We start from the raw sequence: 16,058 nt of genomic DNA on the forward strand, positions 1-16,058 counted from the left end.
TTTTTTTTTTTTTTTATGACCAACTGAATTTATGCAACACATCATTTTCTGTAATAAAACTACATTTTCATTGACTTTTTTTTTTTTTTCCTCAGTCACTGATTGAACAGATAGAACAACGAGCAGAGAAGATACCTGAGTGAGTATTGGCATTTCTCCTGAGTAAAGCAGCAGCATTAGCACTCCTGCTATATTTTTTATTTATTTATTTTCCTGCAGTTCTTGTGCCAAATTAACTCATCTCGCCTTATATTGATGTGGGCAGATACCATCAGCTCCTAGATGAAGTCCACCAGTGTTACCTTGAGCAGAGAGAGCAGCTCCTCAGTCCCAGCATCGCATCCACCATTACTGACCTCACCAACCAGAACAGCAAAGACCACTGTGCTCTGGTAAGGCATGACTAGTTCAAAGCAGGAACTGCCCTTTAGATATTGTAAAATGACATTTGAGTTTGCAAAGAATGCCCAGTATGGACCCTCTGGGAAATTTACTGGAGTGTTTGGTGCAGGCACAAAGCTCTGCACATGATAAATGAGCATAACACTGACACTAACACTGTACACAGCAGGCATCCAGAGCTTACTGCGGTGAATTGCTGTGTAGAGGCTTGGTGTTGTTAGTGCACCCTCTGTCATACCTCATCTGTAAAGCTGGGAGTTATTGTGCTGCGTTACTCCTGTGTCAGAAAATTTAAGTGACCTAATTAACGGTAAAATGGTTATTCTGATGTGATACTTCAGACAAACCAGGTCAGATTTTGGCACCTTGACGGACTATGTCTTTTGACGCTGTTGTGGCATTTAAAACATTTCACTAATTGGCGTGATGGGGATGCTATAATTAAAGGTCAGAATTTCATGCAATGAAACGTCAAAACAGCCACACTACCTGACTTTTTTTTTTTTTTTTTTTTTTTAATAAATGAAACTTGAAAGGTTATGCATCTTGTTGATTGCTGTAATAGGTGCCTGCACCATTTATGTTAGAGGATGTGTTTTGCTTGTTTGAAGTGGAGGCAAAGCATTTGTAGGCACTGCAGTGGGTGATCATGTGTTTATTTGTACAGGTTCGCAGTGGCTGTGCCTTTATGGTTCACGTTTGCCAGGATGAACACCAGCTGTACAATGAGTTCTTCTCTAAACCTACACCCAAACTAGAGTGAGTAGCACCTGCCTCAGTGGTAACAGGATCACTGAGCACACACACACAGAGAGCTATTGTCTTGTATGTATTTGCTTAAGGCGTGCCGCTTTAAAACGCATGATGGCCGTTTCAGCTTGATATGCTTAGTGTTTGGAAAAACAGATTTACACAGTATGGGTAGAACATTTTTATTATTGAAGGGTAAAAAAAATTTGTGTATTTTGTCATTACTTTATCCCTTAAGTTGAAGGAAACTAACTGTAGTTTTTAGCCTTTCTTGAGCTGTACAGAACAATGAAAAGCCTTTTTAATCTCTCAACAGCGAACTGCTAGAGAAGTTATGTTTGTCCCTGTATGATGTCCTCCGGCCTTTAATCATCCACATCATCCACCTGGAAACTCTGTCTGAGCTCTGCAGCATTCTCAAGAATGAGATGCTTGAAGACCATGTTCATAACAATGGTAGGTTACAGATTTTGTTCTCCTGAAAGCTTCTCATATGTCACATGGAGTGTTTAGAACTGAGTCACCAGGATGCAGCTGTGCTGGAGTTGTTGGGACTTGCCATAGTACCATGTATAAGTTTGGATAAATTTTCAGTTTTTGTGCTTTGTTGTGCTACAAAATCTTTCAAATGAAATCAATGTGAGCTTTTTCCCAGAATTTGACTTTTATTTATAACAGTAAAGAAAGAAGAGAAATGTTCTCCAAATTTAATGAGCTACTAGTAAAAGAAAAAGAAAATACTCAAAAGGATATCCCTTGTGTGTTCAGTGGCTAATTTTGCCAAGTGAGAAATACTGAATTTAATGAAATTTTAGCTGCAGACTTTCGGCATAAATGACCAATTACCGTTCCAAGTTGTGCCTTATTTGCCAACAAAAACAGAAAACATGACTTTTCTACACCTGGGACAATGTGGACTGGTTCCCTCATAAATAACTTTGATCTAGTTTTAAAGAAAAAGCACCTTGTCATGGTCCTTAAGATAATCCAAAATTACAAACAGGGTACTGAAGTTTACTTTTATTGGGGTTATAGCCAAGAAAACAAACAAGGGAACATGATAGCTGTTCTTTTAAACTTGAGGACTAGGATGTTTTCATGGTACAATACCTTTTTTGTATTCAGTTCTCATTCACCTGTTCCGATTTCCCATAATAAGCCCACCTACATCACAAATATACAAGTTTATACTTTAGACCCTACAGGAATTGTACTTTTTTTGAATCTATTCCACAACAAAGTGTTGGCATAGAAAGCAAAGCTTGAACTGAAAGATGACCTGTAAATTGACCTCTGCTTGCCTTTGCAGCTGCTCAGCTGGGGGCCTTTGATGCAGTTGTGAAGCAGATGCTGGAGGATGTCCAGGAGAGGCTGGTCTACAGGACCCACATTTACATACAGACTGATATCACAGGCTACAACCCAGCTCCAGGGGATCTGGCCTATCCTGAAAAATTGGAGATGATGGAGGTAGGTCTCGTATGCTCAAAGCGATATCGGCTCTCCTTGATGTCTTCAGAAACAAAACACCCAGCAGTTGTTGTCCCTTCAGCTTTTACTCAAACAGCTTTACAACACATGAAATCTGCTATTTTCATAATTTGTTTAATTCATTATTTATTTATTGATCAATTTAGTTTAGTGCTGACCGATTTAATCTTAATTTTCATTGATTTCATTCATCGCGATATGAACATGTGCAATAAACACAATGCAAAAGACTGACTGAAATGCGATGAAAAATCTTTTTTTTTTTTTTTTTATATATGCCATCCATGCAGGGTTTTCAAGGCGCAGCGCCTGAGCCAAATGAACCGGAAAAAACCTACAGTGTTTTTTGTGTTGGGCTGCAGCCACACACACACACACACACACACACACACACAGAGCAAAGAGGCGGTGGGGGAGACCAGTGATGAGTGAACTTTTTACTGGAGCTGACAACTACAGTTGTGGCTCTGAGTGTCATCACAACCTTTTCGAGTATTAAAAAGAGAAACAATTGGCGTCCTTCATCGCTCCACCACACCTGTTCAACAAGATTTAAACATGTAGAAAAGACACATTTTCAACTTCTCCATCCACCATGATTTGTTTTACATGAGTGCAGCGCACTAACGTTACACTAAAAGTGAACAAGTTAAGTGTGTGTAGACTGCAGCTTCATTTGCTGTAAATTTAAAACTACAGCCCCCCTCCCATTCAACTTAATATTACAAATAAGTAACTGCATTAACGGGAAAATAAGTCAAATATTGTCTTGACATTTGCAAAGTCATGAGCAATTGGCAATAGTTCTAATGATCGTTGATCACCGAGACCATCGTCCATGGGCTCAACCCTAATGTGAACGCACCCGAGATGCCTTGAGGATGCATTTGAGATCTGATCGCCCAGACCACATTCAGAGGTGGTCTGGGCCACATGTGTCCACATTCTTTTATCAGTGTGAACGCAAATGTGTCCTGGGCCACATTGAAGGGCCGTCTACTCCACTGACGTCCTTTGAAACAGTCTGATTAGTCCCGCCACAGTTTCATAGGCCCTGTTCAGACCCGGTATTAATATCTGTCTCGGGTGATCCGATCACAGGTGGTCAGCTCTGTTCGTCAGTTCACACCTGGCTTTAAATGCGTCTCCACATGCGTCTTGATTGACCACTTGTGATCGGCTCTCACTTTACCCACTTTATATGCAAATGAACAGGTATGCATTGTTATTTTTAGCCTATCGACAGACGGGTGAAGTACTTGCAAGATGGCGATGACGGAACAGCCCACTCTGAGTTTCAAAACCGCTCTTCAGAAATCTATGGGTTACGTCACGGAGGTTACGTCCATCTTTATTTACGGTCTTGTGTGTGTGTGTGTGTGTGTGTGAGAGCGCAAGTGAAGGAGTGATATAGAGAGCAAGTAGGGCACGGAGGGGTTATTTGCATATAAAGCAGGGAAGTGAAAGCCGATCATAAGTGGTCAATCAAGACGCATGTGGAGACGCAAGTCAGGTGTGAACTGACGAAGTAAGAGCTGACCACTTGTGATTGGATCACTGAAGGCGCATGTCGATAGTTAATCATATGTTTACAAATATTTGGTTGCTTAATAGTTTTCAAAGTGCTTGTTATGCCTTACCAACACTGAAAATAGAACAGAAAACAACAAATCCTCAAATTGTAGAAGCCACAATTTGATTGATCTGCTTTTCTGCTGAATAAATAACTTCATCGATTTTCAAAAATTAGTTGATTAATTCTTTGTCCGTCTAGCGTTGATAGCTGTCACATCCTATTATTGTTAGTTTCTTTAGCTGATTAATGTTGTGAAGGAAAAGTAAACATGAAATGCTTTTTTGTCCAGCATTTGGGTCAATATTTGTAGTCTTGTGGACTGTCTACAGGCCATTTTTTTAAAAGTCTTAATGTGTTAATTAGAATTATGTAGGAGTACGGGTTTTGAAGGTCTTTGGGTCTGCACATGTTTTTGAATATGCCTCCAAGTCTCGACTGATGTTTAAAATCTCTGAAATGTGCTGCGTGTAAACTATTCTCAATATCAAATCTACCTGATAGTGCAAGTGTAAGCTCTGATGTTTTAGATGTTTATCTGTCTTTTTGTCTGTCATCAAACTTTGTTTTTGCAAGTTTAATTAAATGTTACGTTTGTCTTTAATGTTAAATCAGTGTCTTTCCATACATACCATTCCTAACTTTCTATCTATAGCTGCTTGAAAGGCCTTTTGTTTGAAGTTGAATTATGCAAATTTGAGGAATTGGAAGGTGTTATATTGTGAATGTCTTGACATGTTAAATATACCTTTTGAGTCCATATTTGACAGCTCTTAAATGTGCTACATCTACACTATTTTTTTTTTATTTTTTTTTTTAAATATATCTTTCTGATTCATTTGATATTTCTTTTAGATGTTTATCTCCCTTTCTGTCTGTCTACAGACTCATTCTGAGAGTTGAATTCTATTTTCTGTTAATTCATGAATTACTTTACCTGAAGGCGTCTTACTAAAGCAAAATGGAAAAACACTTTCCGGCATCTAACACTTAATGTCTACCAACTCTTGCCTTTGCTTTCTTGTCATCAGAGAATTGCTCAGAGCTTGAAGGAGGAGCAGATGAAGCAGATGTCACAAGAGTCAATGTTTTCTGATGTACAGCTTGAGGATCCTGATGGTAGAAGGAACAGTAATGCTGGTCTGTGTTTCCAGATTGTGACACTAGCTTACTTTTTGCAACTCTTGGTGGTGTTGTCATTTGCCTTATGGCTTTTCCTCCTTTTGTACAATGAATGCAGGGAATGTTGAAGCTTCACGCCTACAGACATCTATCTCTCCTGCTGATCTGCACGGCATGTGGTACCCTACTGTCAGACGAACACTGGTTTGCCTGTCCAAGCTCTACAGATGTATAGATGTAAGTCTTCAACTTCTATTAATCGCTAATTTAGTTTTGTATCAGAAAACAAAGCAGGATGTATATTCTTTCCACTTTTGCATTTCTTATTCATGTGTTTCTTTCTGTGACTTGGTCTTTTTCCAGAGAGCAGTCTTCCAGGGTTTATCACAAGAAGCCTTATCTGCCTGCATCCAGTCCCTTCTTAAAGCGTCTGATATCATCCTTAAAAACAAGGTTGGCACAAATGATCAAGAGTAGAGTGTGTGTGTATATATATTTTTTGGTATTTTTACTAAACTTTTCGGATTTTATTATGATCAAAATAGCTGGATACGTACCTTTCTTTTTACATAGTAAATAAGATCAATTCCCTCTTAGATAAAATGTGTACTGTTTTATTCAAATTCCTTCAGGCTGCAGGATCCTTAACTAAACCAACTGGGATGTCATTTAAAGTTTAATTTAATAGGTGCTTTATTATGCCCTACAGAGTGTTCAGCAGACCATCCTTTATTTATGGGCTTCTCTCGCCTTCAAATTTGCTGTCAATATCTGTGCTAACTGGCGCGTTTCAACCTAACACTTCAAATTAAAGCAGCAGCATCAATCTCAGAGGATATGTTACCACCCCATGTTGATGATGTCTTTTTCCAATGTTTTAGTCGCTAGCTGAGCAATAAATGGTTTCAGCAGCCTTTTTTTTTTTTTTGGTCACAGTAATATGTCCCTTACCAGCTATGGATAATCAGCAGTTATTAATTAGACCTATTCTCTTATCGTCTCTGAGCCTGTGCTTTTTATATGTTCTCTGTAGCTCGGATAGTCAGCAGATGCCCTTTTTGTTTTGGCAGCCTGCAGTGTGGATTTAACAGTGTGCTATCACTTTCTGTAGACACAAATAGATGGGCAACTTTTCCTGATCAAGCACCTGCTGATAATGCGTGAACAGATTGCCCCATTTCACACCGACTTTGCCATCAAGGAAATCTCACTGGACCTGAAGAAAACGCGAGGTAAGATAATTAGAGGTGGAGGGAACATTGGTGTTCAGCTCCACAAAGCCAGTCATTACATTCTCATGCTCATTAAGCAACTTGTGCCTATAACATGCACCAGTGGCAACAATTAATGTGGAAATTACAGTGTAATCCAACACCATAATGTACATTAACCGACGGCTCACAGGGCAGATTCTCTCCTCCTATCACCCTTGTCTCAGTCAAGGTCATATTAAATTTGGAGCACTAGAGGGCACTCTAATTCTACATCAGCCCAGATTTAATCTCTCTGCTTTGTGTTAAGATGCTGCCTTCAAAATCCTGAACCCTAAGGCTGTTCCCAAATTCTTCCGACTCAACAGTCACAACGCCATACTTGAATTCCTGTTGGAGGTAGGGTTTATTTATTTTTTATATAAATATACAAACAGACCATACACTTTATATACTTTGATAGAACCCTGCCTAAGGGAAACGCTTGATAACACTTGATATTGCCAAACCCCTTTTCTCTCTGGCCCTCAGGGAACACCAGAGATAAAGGAGCACTACATTGACTCTAAGAAGGATGTGGACCGGCACCTGAAGTTCAGCTGTGAGCAGTTCATCCAGCAGCAGACTCAGATCTTTGTGGGGAACCTTGAGGAGTTTCTCACTAAGGTAACTGTTAGAATGAAGGCAGACTTGGCCGCAGGCACTGATGGCTCATTCTGACTTTCGTTTTTTCAGCTTTTACCTTTTTTTTTTTTTTTTTTTTTTTTTTTTTTAAAACCTAAAAAGTCATTTGCTTATTTACTGATCAATGAAGGTGTCAGTGTTTTACTGAAGGTAATATAGCTGTCATCTGGAATATCTACTTCTGTTGCTAGGTGTTAGTGTCTGTGTATGTGCGTGTGTTTTTGTTTATATTGTTCTGGGTTCTTTGTGTGTAGTGATTCTGCTGAAAGAATTTGTCTTCTGTCTTTATTTTTACCCTCCACACTCAGTTTTCTGTCACTGGTTATGTCGGTACTACTCTTTGTGTAATATAAGAATGAAGTGAATTGGCTCAAGTGGCAACACAGCCTCTTGTGCTTCTTCGCAGTAAACAACCACAAATTAAGTCTTCTCAAATTGTAACATTGTGTTTTGACTGTGCGGCACTCAGGTTGCAGCTCTTAAAACTATGGCTATTCAAGGTGGTCCTACCTACAGCCTGTCTCAGCAGCCTTGGGCACAGCCAGGTAAGATTTGTCTCAGGAAACGCCATGAGCATCACACTGTAATTCATCATAACTTGTATAGTGCATGCTAGAGGCCAATATTTTTTCTTTTTTTCTTTTTTTTTTTTTTTTTTTTTTTTTTTTTTTTTTCTTTAACGTGGTACTGTTTTGTTTTTTTCCTCTTTTCAGTAAAGATCAACGATATAGTGATGGCTACCTACCGTGTGATGAAGAGCAAGCTGCCAAGCACTTTACAGAGCATGTCCTTGTACCTAGCCAATAGAGACACGGAGTTCATCCTTTTCAAGCCTGTCCGGGTAGGTGGCAGAAACGCTGGGGTGTAACATGTACTGCAGGAGTCAGTTTCTTTGCAAGTCATTGTTAACGCTCAAAGAATCCTTTCATACAGTATTTTCAAAGCGGGTATGCTAAAATAATACGAATTAGAAGTTATTCACATGTATCAGTATCACTGAAGAGCTTTACTCATAGATGGTAAAGAATTTTTATGTTTGTCCTTATAGACATAGAAATGCTTGATTTATTATAGTGGGGTGTTTGCTGATGTTACCATGTAAACAAACCTTGCAGCATCAGAAATCATTCATGACATACATTTGTTCATTAGTGAGTGTTAAGTCTCTAGTAAAAGGCCTGTCAATCAGTTTTGGAAAAATATAGATAACAATTCTATGTTGTATTCCCCTCTTAGGGTAAAGCTCTTGTTTAAAATTGGCTCAGAGATTCTGCCTTTAGCTACAAATTTGTCAGCGTGATTGAACTCTAATAGAGAAATTTTAGTCCTGCATGTGTAGTGTTCATCAAGGTGCCAGGTGAAGCTGAATGAGAGAGAGAGAGAGAGAGAAACAAAATTCTGCTGTTGAAATGACAACAAAAAAAGCAAAGGGACTTAGGCCAAATGGAAATGTAGTATTAATTTCCCTCCAGCACTGAGTAATAGAATGCTTTTCCCACAGAATAACATCCAGCAGGTATTCCAAAGACTGCTCGCCTTGCTTCAGGAGGAATACAGTGGAGAGGACCTTCAAATCATTGCATGTCCGTCTATGGAGCAGGTACAGTACTTTAGGATTAGCATAGCCCAAAAGCACCTGACATAGTTTCAATAACCCTGCTGCAAGATCCAAAACTGCTGAGACCAACCTCAGTGGAGAAACGTTAGATAATGTATGCCAGCTAAGTCTCAGTGAGCACTCATCCTGTTTCACGCCTCTCTTTCAGATTAATCTACTGCTGTCTGTGAATAAGTAATGCCTAGGTTCGATGTGGCGATGCTGGCGAACACCCTCTGGATAGCAATGGGATGATCCAACTCCAGCCATGACCAGGGAACTGCACCTTAGCTGCAAGCTGGAACAGGAACGCTAGACTGACAGCAACAAAAAAAAAAAAAATCTTGCACAAGGCCAAAGATTCTCAGACAAAGGCTCGAGCAGCTACAACTATGAAGAGGTTCAGGTATTCATCTTGAAATATGAAACACACTGGGAAGTGGAGGGTGTTATTTTTGGTACTGAGCTGATTATCTTGTTTGACTAAAATTAAAGGCATTGTGGTCAGGGTTGTTTTCATGTAGGGTGGGTTTAGATCAGTTGCATCTCTCCTAACACCAAATCGTTAATGAACAGAATTTGCACACTATGTGAGGGTGGGAGGGGGCAAATTATCCAAGTGTATTCAGACAAGGACACTTTGGTTGGGCAAAAAAGGCACTAAAGGGTTTCTCATTAGCCAGGTAGCTAATGGCCAGTGAGGGGGCTTGCATTGTGATGCCTAGATTCCCTTGTTGGCTTTGGAAGGATAAGAAGAGACAAAATGCTGCAAAATATTTGATTCATTTATTTTAAATCGTAACAGTCTTTGTAACACAGTCAATACAACTCTATGATGACCTGAAGTGCTGCAGGATGCTCAGGTCCAACAGGTTTCCCCCCTCTGATCATAGCAAAAATCCCCACAGCTGTTCTATCTCTGCCAGTTGTTTTCTTAAAGATTCTCCCATCTTCTTCTTGTGAATGTTTTTGTTATTCTCTTGCAAATATGTAAAAAAGACAACAAAATCTTATGTTTTATACTTTTTTTCCTTTTTATAACTAGGTTGATTAAAACTAATGTGCTTTTACTCTGGCAAAATAATGGACCGTTGACCTTGGCAATTTTGCACTGTATATGATTTAAGGGTATCTTTCCTAGAGGTCCTCACAGAATAACAAAGGTAACAGGACACCGTCATGTAACATTTGCTTTGGTGCGTCCCATGTAAAATGGTCTGTACAGTTAAACTATTTATGAACATTCTGATTAAAAAAACAAAGATGAATCATCTTTGGTTTTATTTCTAAAAAGCACTTTGTCATTGAATTCAAATACAGAGAGCATTAGGAGTCATTTCACATAAATGAGAAACTGCCATTCAAGGACATCATCAGCTTTAGGGGGTCTTCTTGGCAGACTGTTGCTGTTTCATTGGCAGCCGCCGTCTTTCCATCTGTGAGATGAGGCTTTGCTGGGGCTTGACCTTCTGTGGACTGACAGTCTTTTGATAGGTGATGAGGGACTGGATGTTCTGGAGCAGGACATTGATCTCTGCACTCTTCTGCTGCAGATACCTCTGAAGCATGTCAGGCCCTGGCAGCGTTAGACCTTTGCCTTGATTTAGCTGTGACAGCAAGGAAATATAAAGTAAAGCAGAATCAATGATTTGGCCTTAAACTGGATCTCCCTACTCATTTCTTTTATATTTGTGCTATTACCAAGCCACATTAACTTACTTTCACTTTTGCCCCGACATTAAGATGTGAACTGTGATTGCCAGAGGTGAAAGTGATGCAGATGTGCTCTTGGGATTTGATGCGGATATTGAGGTTGGGGCTCAGTGTCAGGCAGAGGGGCTGGTAGGGCGGAGCGTGAACATGATGCTTATTGTCCAGCCAGCTCCACTGTTTCTTCAAATCTCCTGTGTCACTGCAGTAGGTGCCTCCCCACAGAGTCAGATTCACCCTAATAAAGAGAAGCAGCATGTGAACAATAAGCCCCTCAGGGCTTTTTATTGTCTCAGACTGTTTCTGTCTGCCACCAATTATATCAATAATTAAAATAACTAAACTTAAAATGCTTCTAGAGAGAGCTAGAGATGATAAAATAGATTTTAATTACAAAATAATATGCTGATTTTATGTCTGTTACGTTTACACTACAAAATAAAATATTAGGAAGGATTAAACAGCCAATCTTACCAAATGCAACCATTGTTGTGATAACAGGTAGCCTGTCCTGTGGTTGTGAAAACTGCAAGAATGCGAGGTTGCTGTTTGTCTTCCAAGACCACCACACAAGACCAGTCGGCTGATTGGGCAGCAGTTACAAGAATAGCAAGCCTTCCTGATAGATAGCTTTTTAAACATGATTAAGGTGAATGATCAAACATTAAGTATTTATGGTATGTCAGTAAAATGCCAGTTAGATTCACCTGAAAGGATACTACACCTGGCCAGTTCCATCTGGGAAAATCACATGAAATGTTTGACCACTGTTGTAGTGTTTGAAAAGCGGTGGCGGTGTCCTCTGTTGAACCAAGCACATTTATTAATGGATGTAGGCTTGTACAGTAAACATTCAGCTGTAGTCGAGATTGCACATTGTACAACCTTGACTGTGAAAACCATTTGTGATTTGTAAAAAGAAAAAAAAAAAAACCTTAAGTCCAGCATTTTCGCCACTGAAGAACATGTTTTCAGAATCCATGATTTCTGTTTCAGGGAATGAAGCTTCCTTCTTGGCTGTACAAACATCATCTGAGAGTCCATCATGTAGGGTGGCATACAGTTGTCCTGTAATGTAGTTAAAGGTGTCATGACATGGCTGGAACAAAGGGCGTGATAAGCACATACAGTATAATCTGCATGAAATATCAGTCGGTGGTAGAGGGTGTGTGTAACCTGCTTTAGTGATCTGATGATCTGAGCTCTTTTCTGATTCCAAACCTTGCAACCTGCGGTGAGATTCAGTGGCATAGAAATTGTAATTTGAAAATCATTTAATGGTGGAAGCCAGTGATGGACAAGAGCAATCCTGACCTTTGATCTTTTTTCACCGCTGGGTCCCTGTCAGTCACGCTTTCTTTAGAGGAAACCACTGGGCCCTTCCATGCCTTCTCACAGCAGAAAAACCCACAGAGAGGGGAAAAAAAGTCTAGTCAAAATGTAGGAATTATACATGATTATGAATTCAGATTTTAGGCAAAATTTCAGTTTATTATATATTCATAATTTCTAAATGTTACTGATCTGCCATGGAAGTAAATAATTGCCTTACAGTAAAATCTACTGTAAAAACATTGATTTTTGCAAAGAGTTCATTAGAGTTCATTCATTCATTATATAATATTCATGTATCATTCAAATTCAATGAGCTCAACCCTCATGTATGAAGCTATGTGATGCAAAATGATTTGGTGACAATGCTAACATTTGCTAATTAGCCCATCACATAATGTGCAGCTGATGCAAATGCCATTGATTTTGCTGGCATTTGGTTATAAACCAAAATATAGGACAAATTAACATTTCTTTTTACCCGCTCAGAGGGAAGTGGGGGACATCGAAGTCATTAGGATTTGTCTACTCTGCACAAATTTAATGGCAAGCCATCCAGTCGCTGTTGAGCTATTTTACTCTGAGCCACAAATGTCAACCTCATGGTGGCATTAAAGGAAAAGTCAAGAGTCGATCTGATTCATCCTCTGGGGACCTTGAATGTCTGTTCAGTCAGGACCGAAGTACCAACACTGCTGTGCCCTGAGCCTCACTGCTACTGTGACTAAAATTGCACCTCTTGAAATTATTACCTGGAAATGTCAGACAGGGAAATTTAAACCACCTGAATTCAGCTAGATGGTCTTTGTTGTAAAATATTTAAATGCTATAAATTCAGTGGCATTTCAATTTCCATATTAAGTATCCGGTAGTGGTTACATTTCAAATTTCTTCTTATATGCTTCAAATTATTATGCCTATTATTTCCTTTCATAATCACCCCAGCTCCAAGCTGCACACATTGACACTGAGAATGGACAAAATCAGCTCAGTTTTCATTTAACCTGAGCATGTCACCATATTAACTGCACTTTAACATTATAGGAATAGACAATTTTAGTTTATTTTTGCTTTAGATTCTTTAAAAAAGAAATACTAAGGCGAGGGCCAGGTATTAAACACCGTGTTTGGCATATTTTAAATAGAGCAGCCACAGTGACTGGCAAGTTTTGATACAACACAAACGTAGACTAATTGCATACTCCATTAATATATTTGTATTCATACTAGAGGAGGAAAAGGAGCAGTTTAAAAGTGGCATTTTCCTCCGTACCTTGTCCTGATTAGTTAAAGACTCGTCAGTTTCTCCTTGGCAGGCTGCGGGAGTTTGGGGAGTTTCCTTGCTGAGCGAATCCAACACTTCATTATCTAGGGATATCTCCAAGTCAGACTTCATGTTTTTAGGAACGCTCTGAGGAGGAAAAAAAACAAAGACACTTCATAATTTATTAAATTCTTTGAGGTCTTTAGCTTGTGCTTCATGAATAAATCAGAACCTTGGAACTTCATGTCTCTGGATACCATGTCATATCATCTTTCACATGATAAAACTTACATTGTGACAAGGATAGACAAGGCAATGAAAACTCACATTCAGTTTTTCTTTGGCTATAGTAAAATGATCTCTAAAACACAATGACCTCATGCACAGTATTTTAATTGCATCAATTCTCTGTTTGTCTAAGGTCTTGCTACAAAGTGCATTTCAAATGTTATTTTATTAACATAAAATAACCAGTTCAGGGAATCCTCTCCTGCTCTTAGTGTCTGTTTTACTTTGTCAAGGACGTTTCATCACTCCAATTCAGAAACTAGAATACCTCATTATGAGTTGTTTGTTGTAAACCTTCTCCATCATATACACCCTGACTCAACACACTCCTCTCCTCAGAAGTCGATCCCAAATTCTTGTGAGAAGCTTTTGGCGTTTCTTGGTTTGGGTATTTATAGTCTGCAAATGGAAATAATGATGATATTAATTATCTCAGGCATTCGAAATCGTTTACCAGCCAAGGTCAGAGATTCGTTATTAGCAGGAAATGTGAAGAATCTACCTTGACTGCACTCCTCCTCATGTCTCCAGTCAGTCTGCGTACCAACGCTGACTCTGGTGATGACCCTCCCGTCAAACGCATGGATCGTCAGGTATTCTCGTGAGCTCACACTGGAACCAATTCCTCATTATCAGCTTAGTAAGTCCAGACATGCACAGGGGGTGGATGCAGTAACTCAAGCACCTGAGCAATAATGCAGGTTGTATTGCGTTATTGTACAGGGGCTTCAGTTAATGCAAACTACTACCTGAGTAACGTTACTTTTTTTGTTTTTAAAGATTTAATCATATAGGTGCTGATTTAATTCCAGATTTAAAGTAGAATTAACACGATTTAACACAATTTTACACGCTTATCAAAATGCCTACAACAGATGCATATATACAACTTTTCTATTTTTGTTTTCATCCTTTTTAAAAGTGAGACAATATCCCATGTAAGTAGGATGTTTGTCTGTCTTGGATCTCCATTAGTTGCACTGCTTAGAATCTACTCCCTAATCCTGTAATTTAAGTCACTGTCATTTCTCTCCTAACCTATGTTTGTTTACAAGTCCTGGATTTGTTGTCGAGCTCATCTCTGCTGATTTGCCTGGTGACTCATTGTCGAACAGAGGTGAGCACAGACACCGCAAATGAAAATGAAAACGAAAACATTTTTGAAGCGAATACAGAATGGTCAAATGGAAACGGCGTGTTTTTCCTACACTAGTGTATCATAGCAACCGCGGAACAACAGTTTCTATGGTAGACGCATTGACAGGAGTGGGAGAAAGAAACTGTACTGAGGTTCTTCAAAATCCAGCTCCTCTTTTATTCGATCTCTTTTCATCTGTAGTCCTCACCACTGCATCAACTTTGGCTATTAAAGTCATAACAGTGAAAGACTACAGTTCATATCTAATTATATATATATATATATATTATTGCTCCCATTGTACAGTTTTTCAACTTGCCACAGTTCTTCTGTGGATTTAGATTGTTTGTGTCTTCCTGCAATCCCAGACTGCCTCCATGATGTTGAGGTCAGGGCTCTGTGGAGGCCACATCATCTGTTGCAGAACTCCTTCATCTCCTTGACTCTGAAGATAGATCTTTAAGACTCGGGTCATACGGTTGTATGTTTGGCCTTTTTGTCACGCCGCAGAATGAATTTGGTGTCTTCCTAATGGTATACTAGCTTGTAGGCTAGGTCGTAATGTGCGTTTTTTTTTTTTTTTTTTTTTTTTAAAAGAAAACTTGTGCAATCTTGGGCAATAATGTACTTAATTATGCTCCATGCCAAGAACCAAAAAAACAAAACAAATGTAAATTTGACTGCGAGGAAGCTGGAGAAAAGAAGGGACAGAGGATATTCTTATCTCCGTAGCATGTTCTCACCATCTGTAAATGATGTAGTCTAAGTGTAAATCAGCCATATACCCATAGTCAGTGGCCGTATGAGCTCAATAATTTAGAGGTCTGGGAATAACACTAATTAACAGTCTTCCAGTGGGCCATATATAGTAACTAGATAATGGAAATACATTATTACAGTAAAAGACTAAGCTAGTTATAGGGGCATTATAAGAATGTTGCCATCAGCTAAGAATAAATTGGAAATGCATTGAAATGAAGATAAGGACTGACAGTTCTAAATATAAATGTGTTTCTGCGGTTTATATGTACTGTAAATACCTTTTGACACGGCATGCCTATGGGATCAGTTTTATATTAGCCTAATAATAAGGGATGCTGCTAACGTGGTTAATTTATCACAAGACTCCTGGCGACTCATTCCGATAATCGTGCGCTGTCACAAAAATATTTGTATAGCCTAAGCTTTGCAGCTCTTACTTTTCTTTTCCAGCATTTAGCCCACTGCTTCTACAATGTCTATTAAATAACGAGATCAAAGCCTCTGCGAGACAGGAAAGGTCATGGGGATGTTTGTTATTGAAGAAACGTATTGAAAAAGAAATACTTTTAAGTGATGTTAAGCATGCAGATTTTTGGCATGAACGATCCATATCCATGTCTGCTTGTTGTGAGGACAAAGCATTGCCTTCTAATACACGCTATTTAGCCTTTGCAAATACAGTTCGCTCCATTTGCTTCCCACATAAATTAGAAATGATATACAGGATCTGAGCA

At 39.1% G+C, this 16,058-nt stretch overlaps 1 protein-coding gene across 1 annotated transcript in view; it reads left to right on the top strand.

Moving 5' to 3' along the window:
- Nucleotides 1–10,098, top strand: part of cog3 (component of oligomeric golgi complex 3) — a 14,870-nt gene extending 4,772 nt beyond the window's left edge. The window contains exons 6-20 of the mRNA XM_087176479.1: nt 96–139; nt 266–392; nt 1,070–1,161; nt 1,469–1,608; nt 2,462–2,622; nt 5,248–5,356; nt 5,457–5,575; nt 5,702–5,791; nt 6,450–6,570; nt 6,860–6,948; nt 7,081–7,215; nt 7,703–7,778; nt 7,947–8,074; nt 8,735–8,833; nt 9,000–10,098. Of these exons, the coding sequence (XP_087032605.1) occupies nt 96–139; nt 266–392; nt 1,070–1,161; nt 1,469–1,608; nt 2,462–2,622; nt 5,248–5,356; nt 5,457–5,575; nt 5,702–5,791; nt 6,450–6,570; nt 6,860–6,948; nt 7,081–7,215; nt 7,703–7,778; nt 7,947–8,074; nt 8,735–8,833; nt 9,000–9,029 (1,560 nt within the window). The 3' untranslated portion in view covers nt 9,030–10,098. The remainder of the gene's footprint in view (nt 1–95; nt 140–265; nt 393–1,069; nt 1,162–1,468; nt 1,609–2,461; nt 2,623–5,247; nt 5,357–5,456; nt 5,576–5,701; nt 5,792–6,449; nt 6,571–6,859; nt 6,949–7,080; nt 7,216–7,702; nt 7,779–7,946; nt 8,075–8,734; nt 8,834–8,999) is intronic.
- Nucleotides 10,099–16,058: the final 5,960 nt, after the last annotated feature.

Source organism: Seriola lalandi, unplaced genomic scaffold (assembly GCF_002814215.2).
Source record: "Seriola lalandi dorsalis isolate HSWRI2012SDOR001 ecotype SW California unplaced genomic scaffold, Sedor1 jcf7180002054559, whole genome shotgun sequence".
Taxonomy (NCBI): Eukaryota; Metazoa; Chordata; class Actinopteri; order Carangiformes; family Carangidae; genus Seriola; species Seriola lalandi.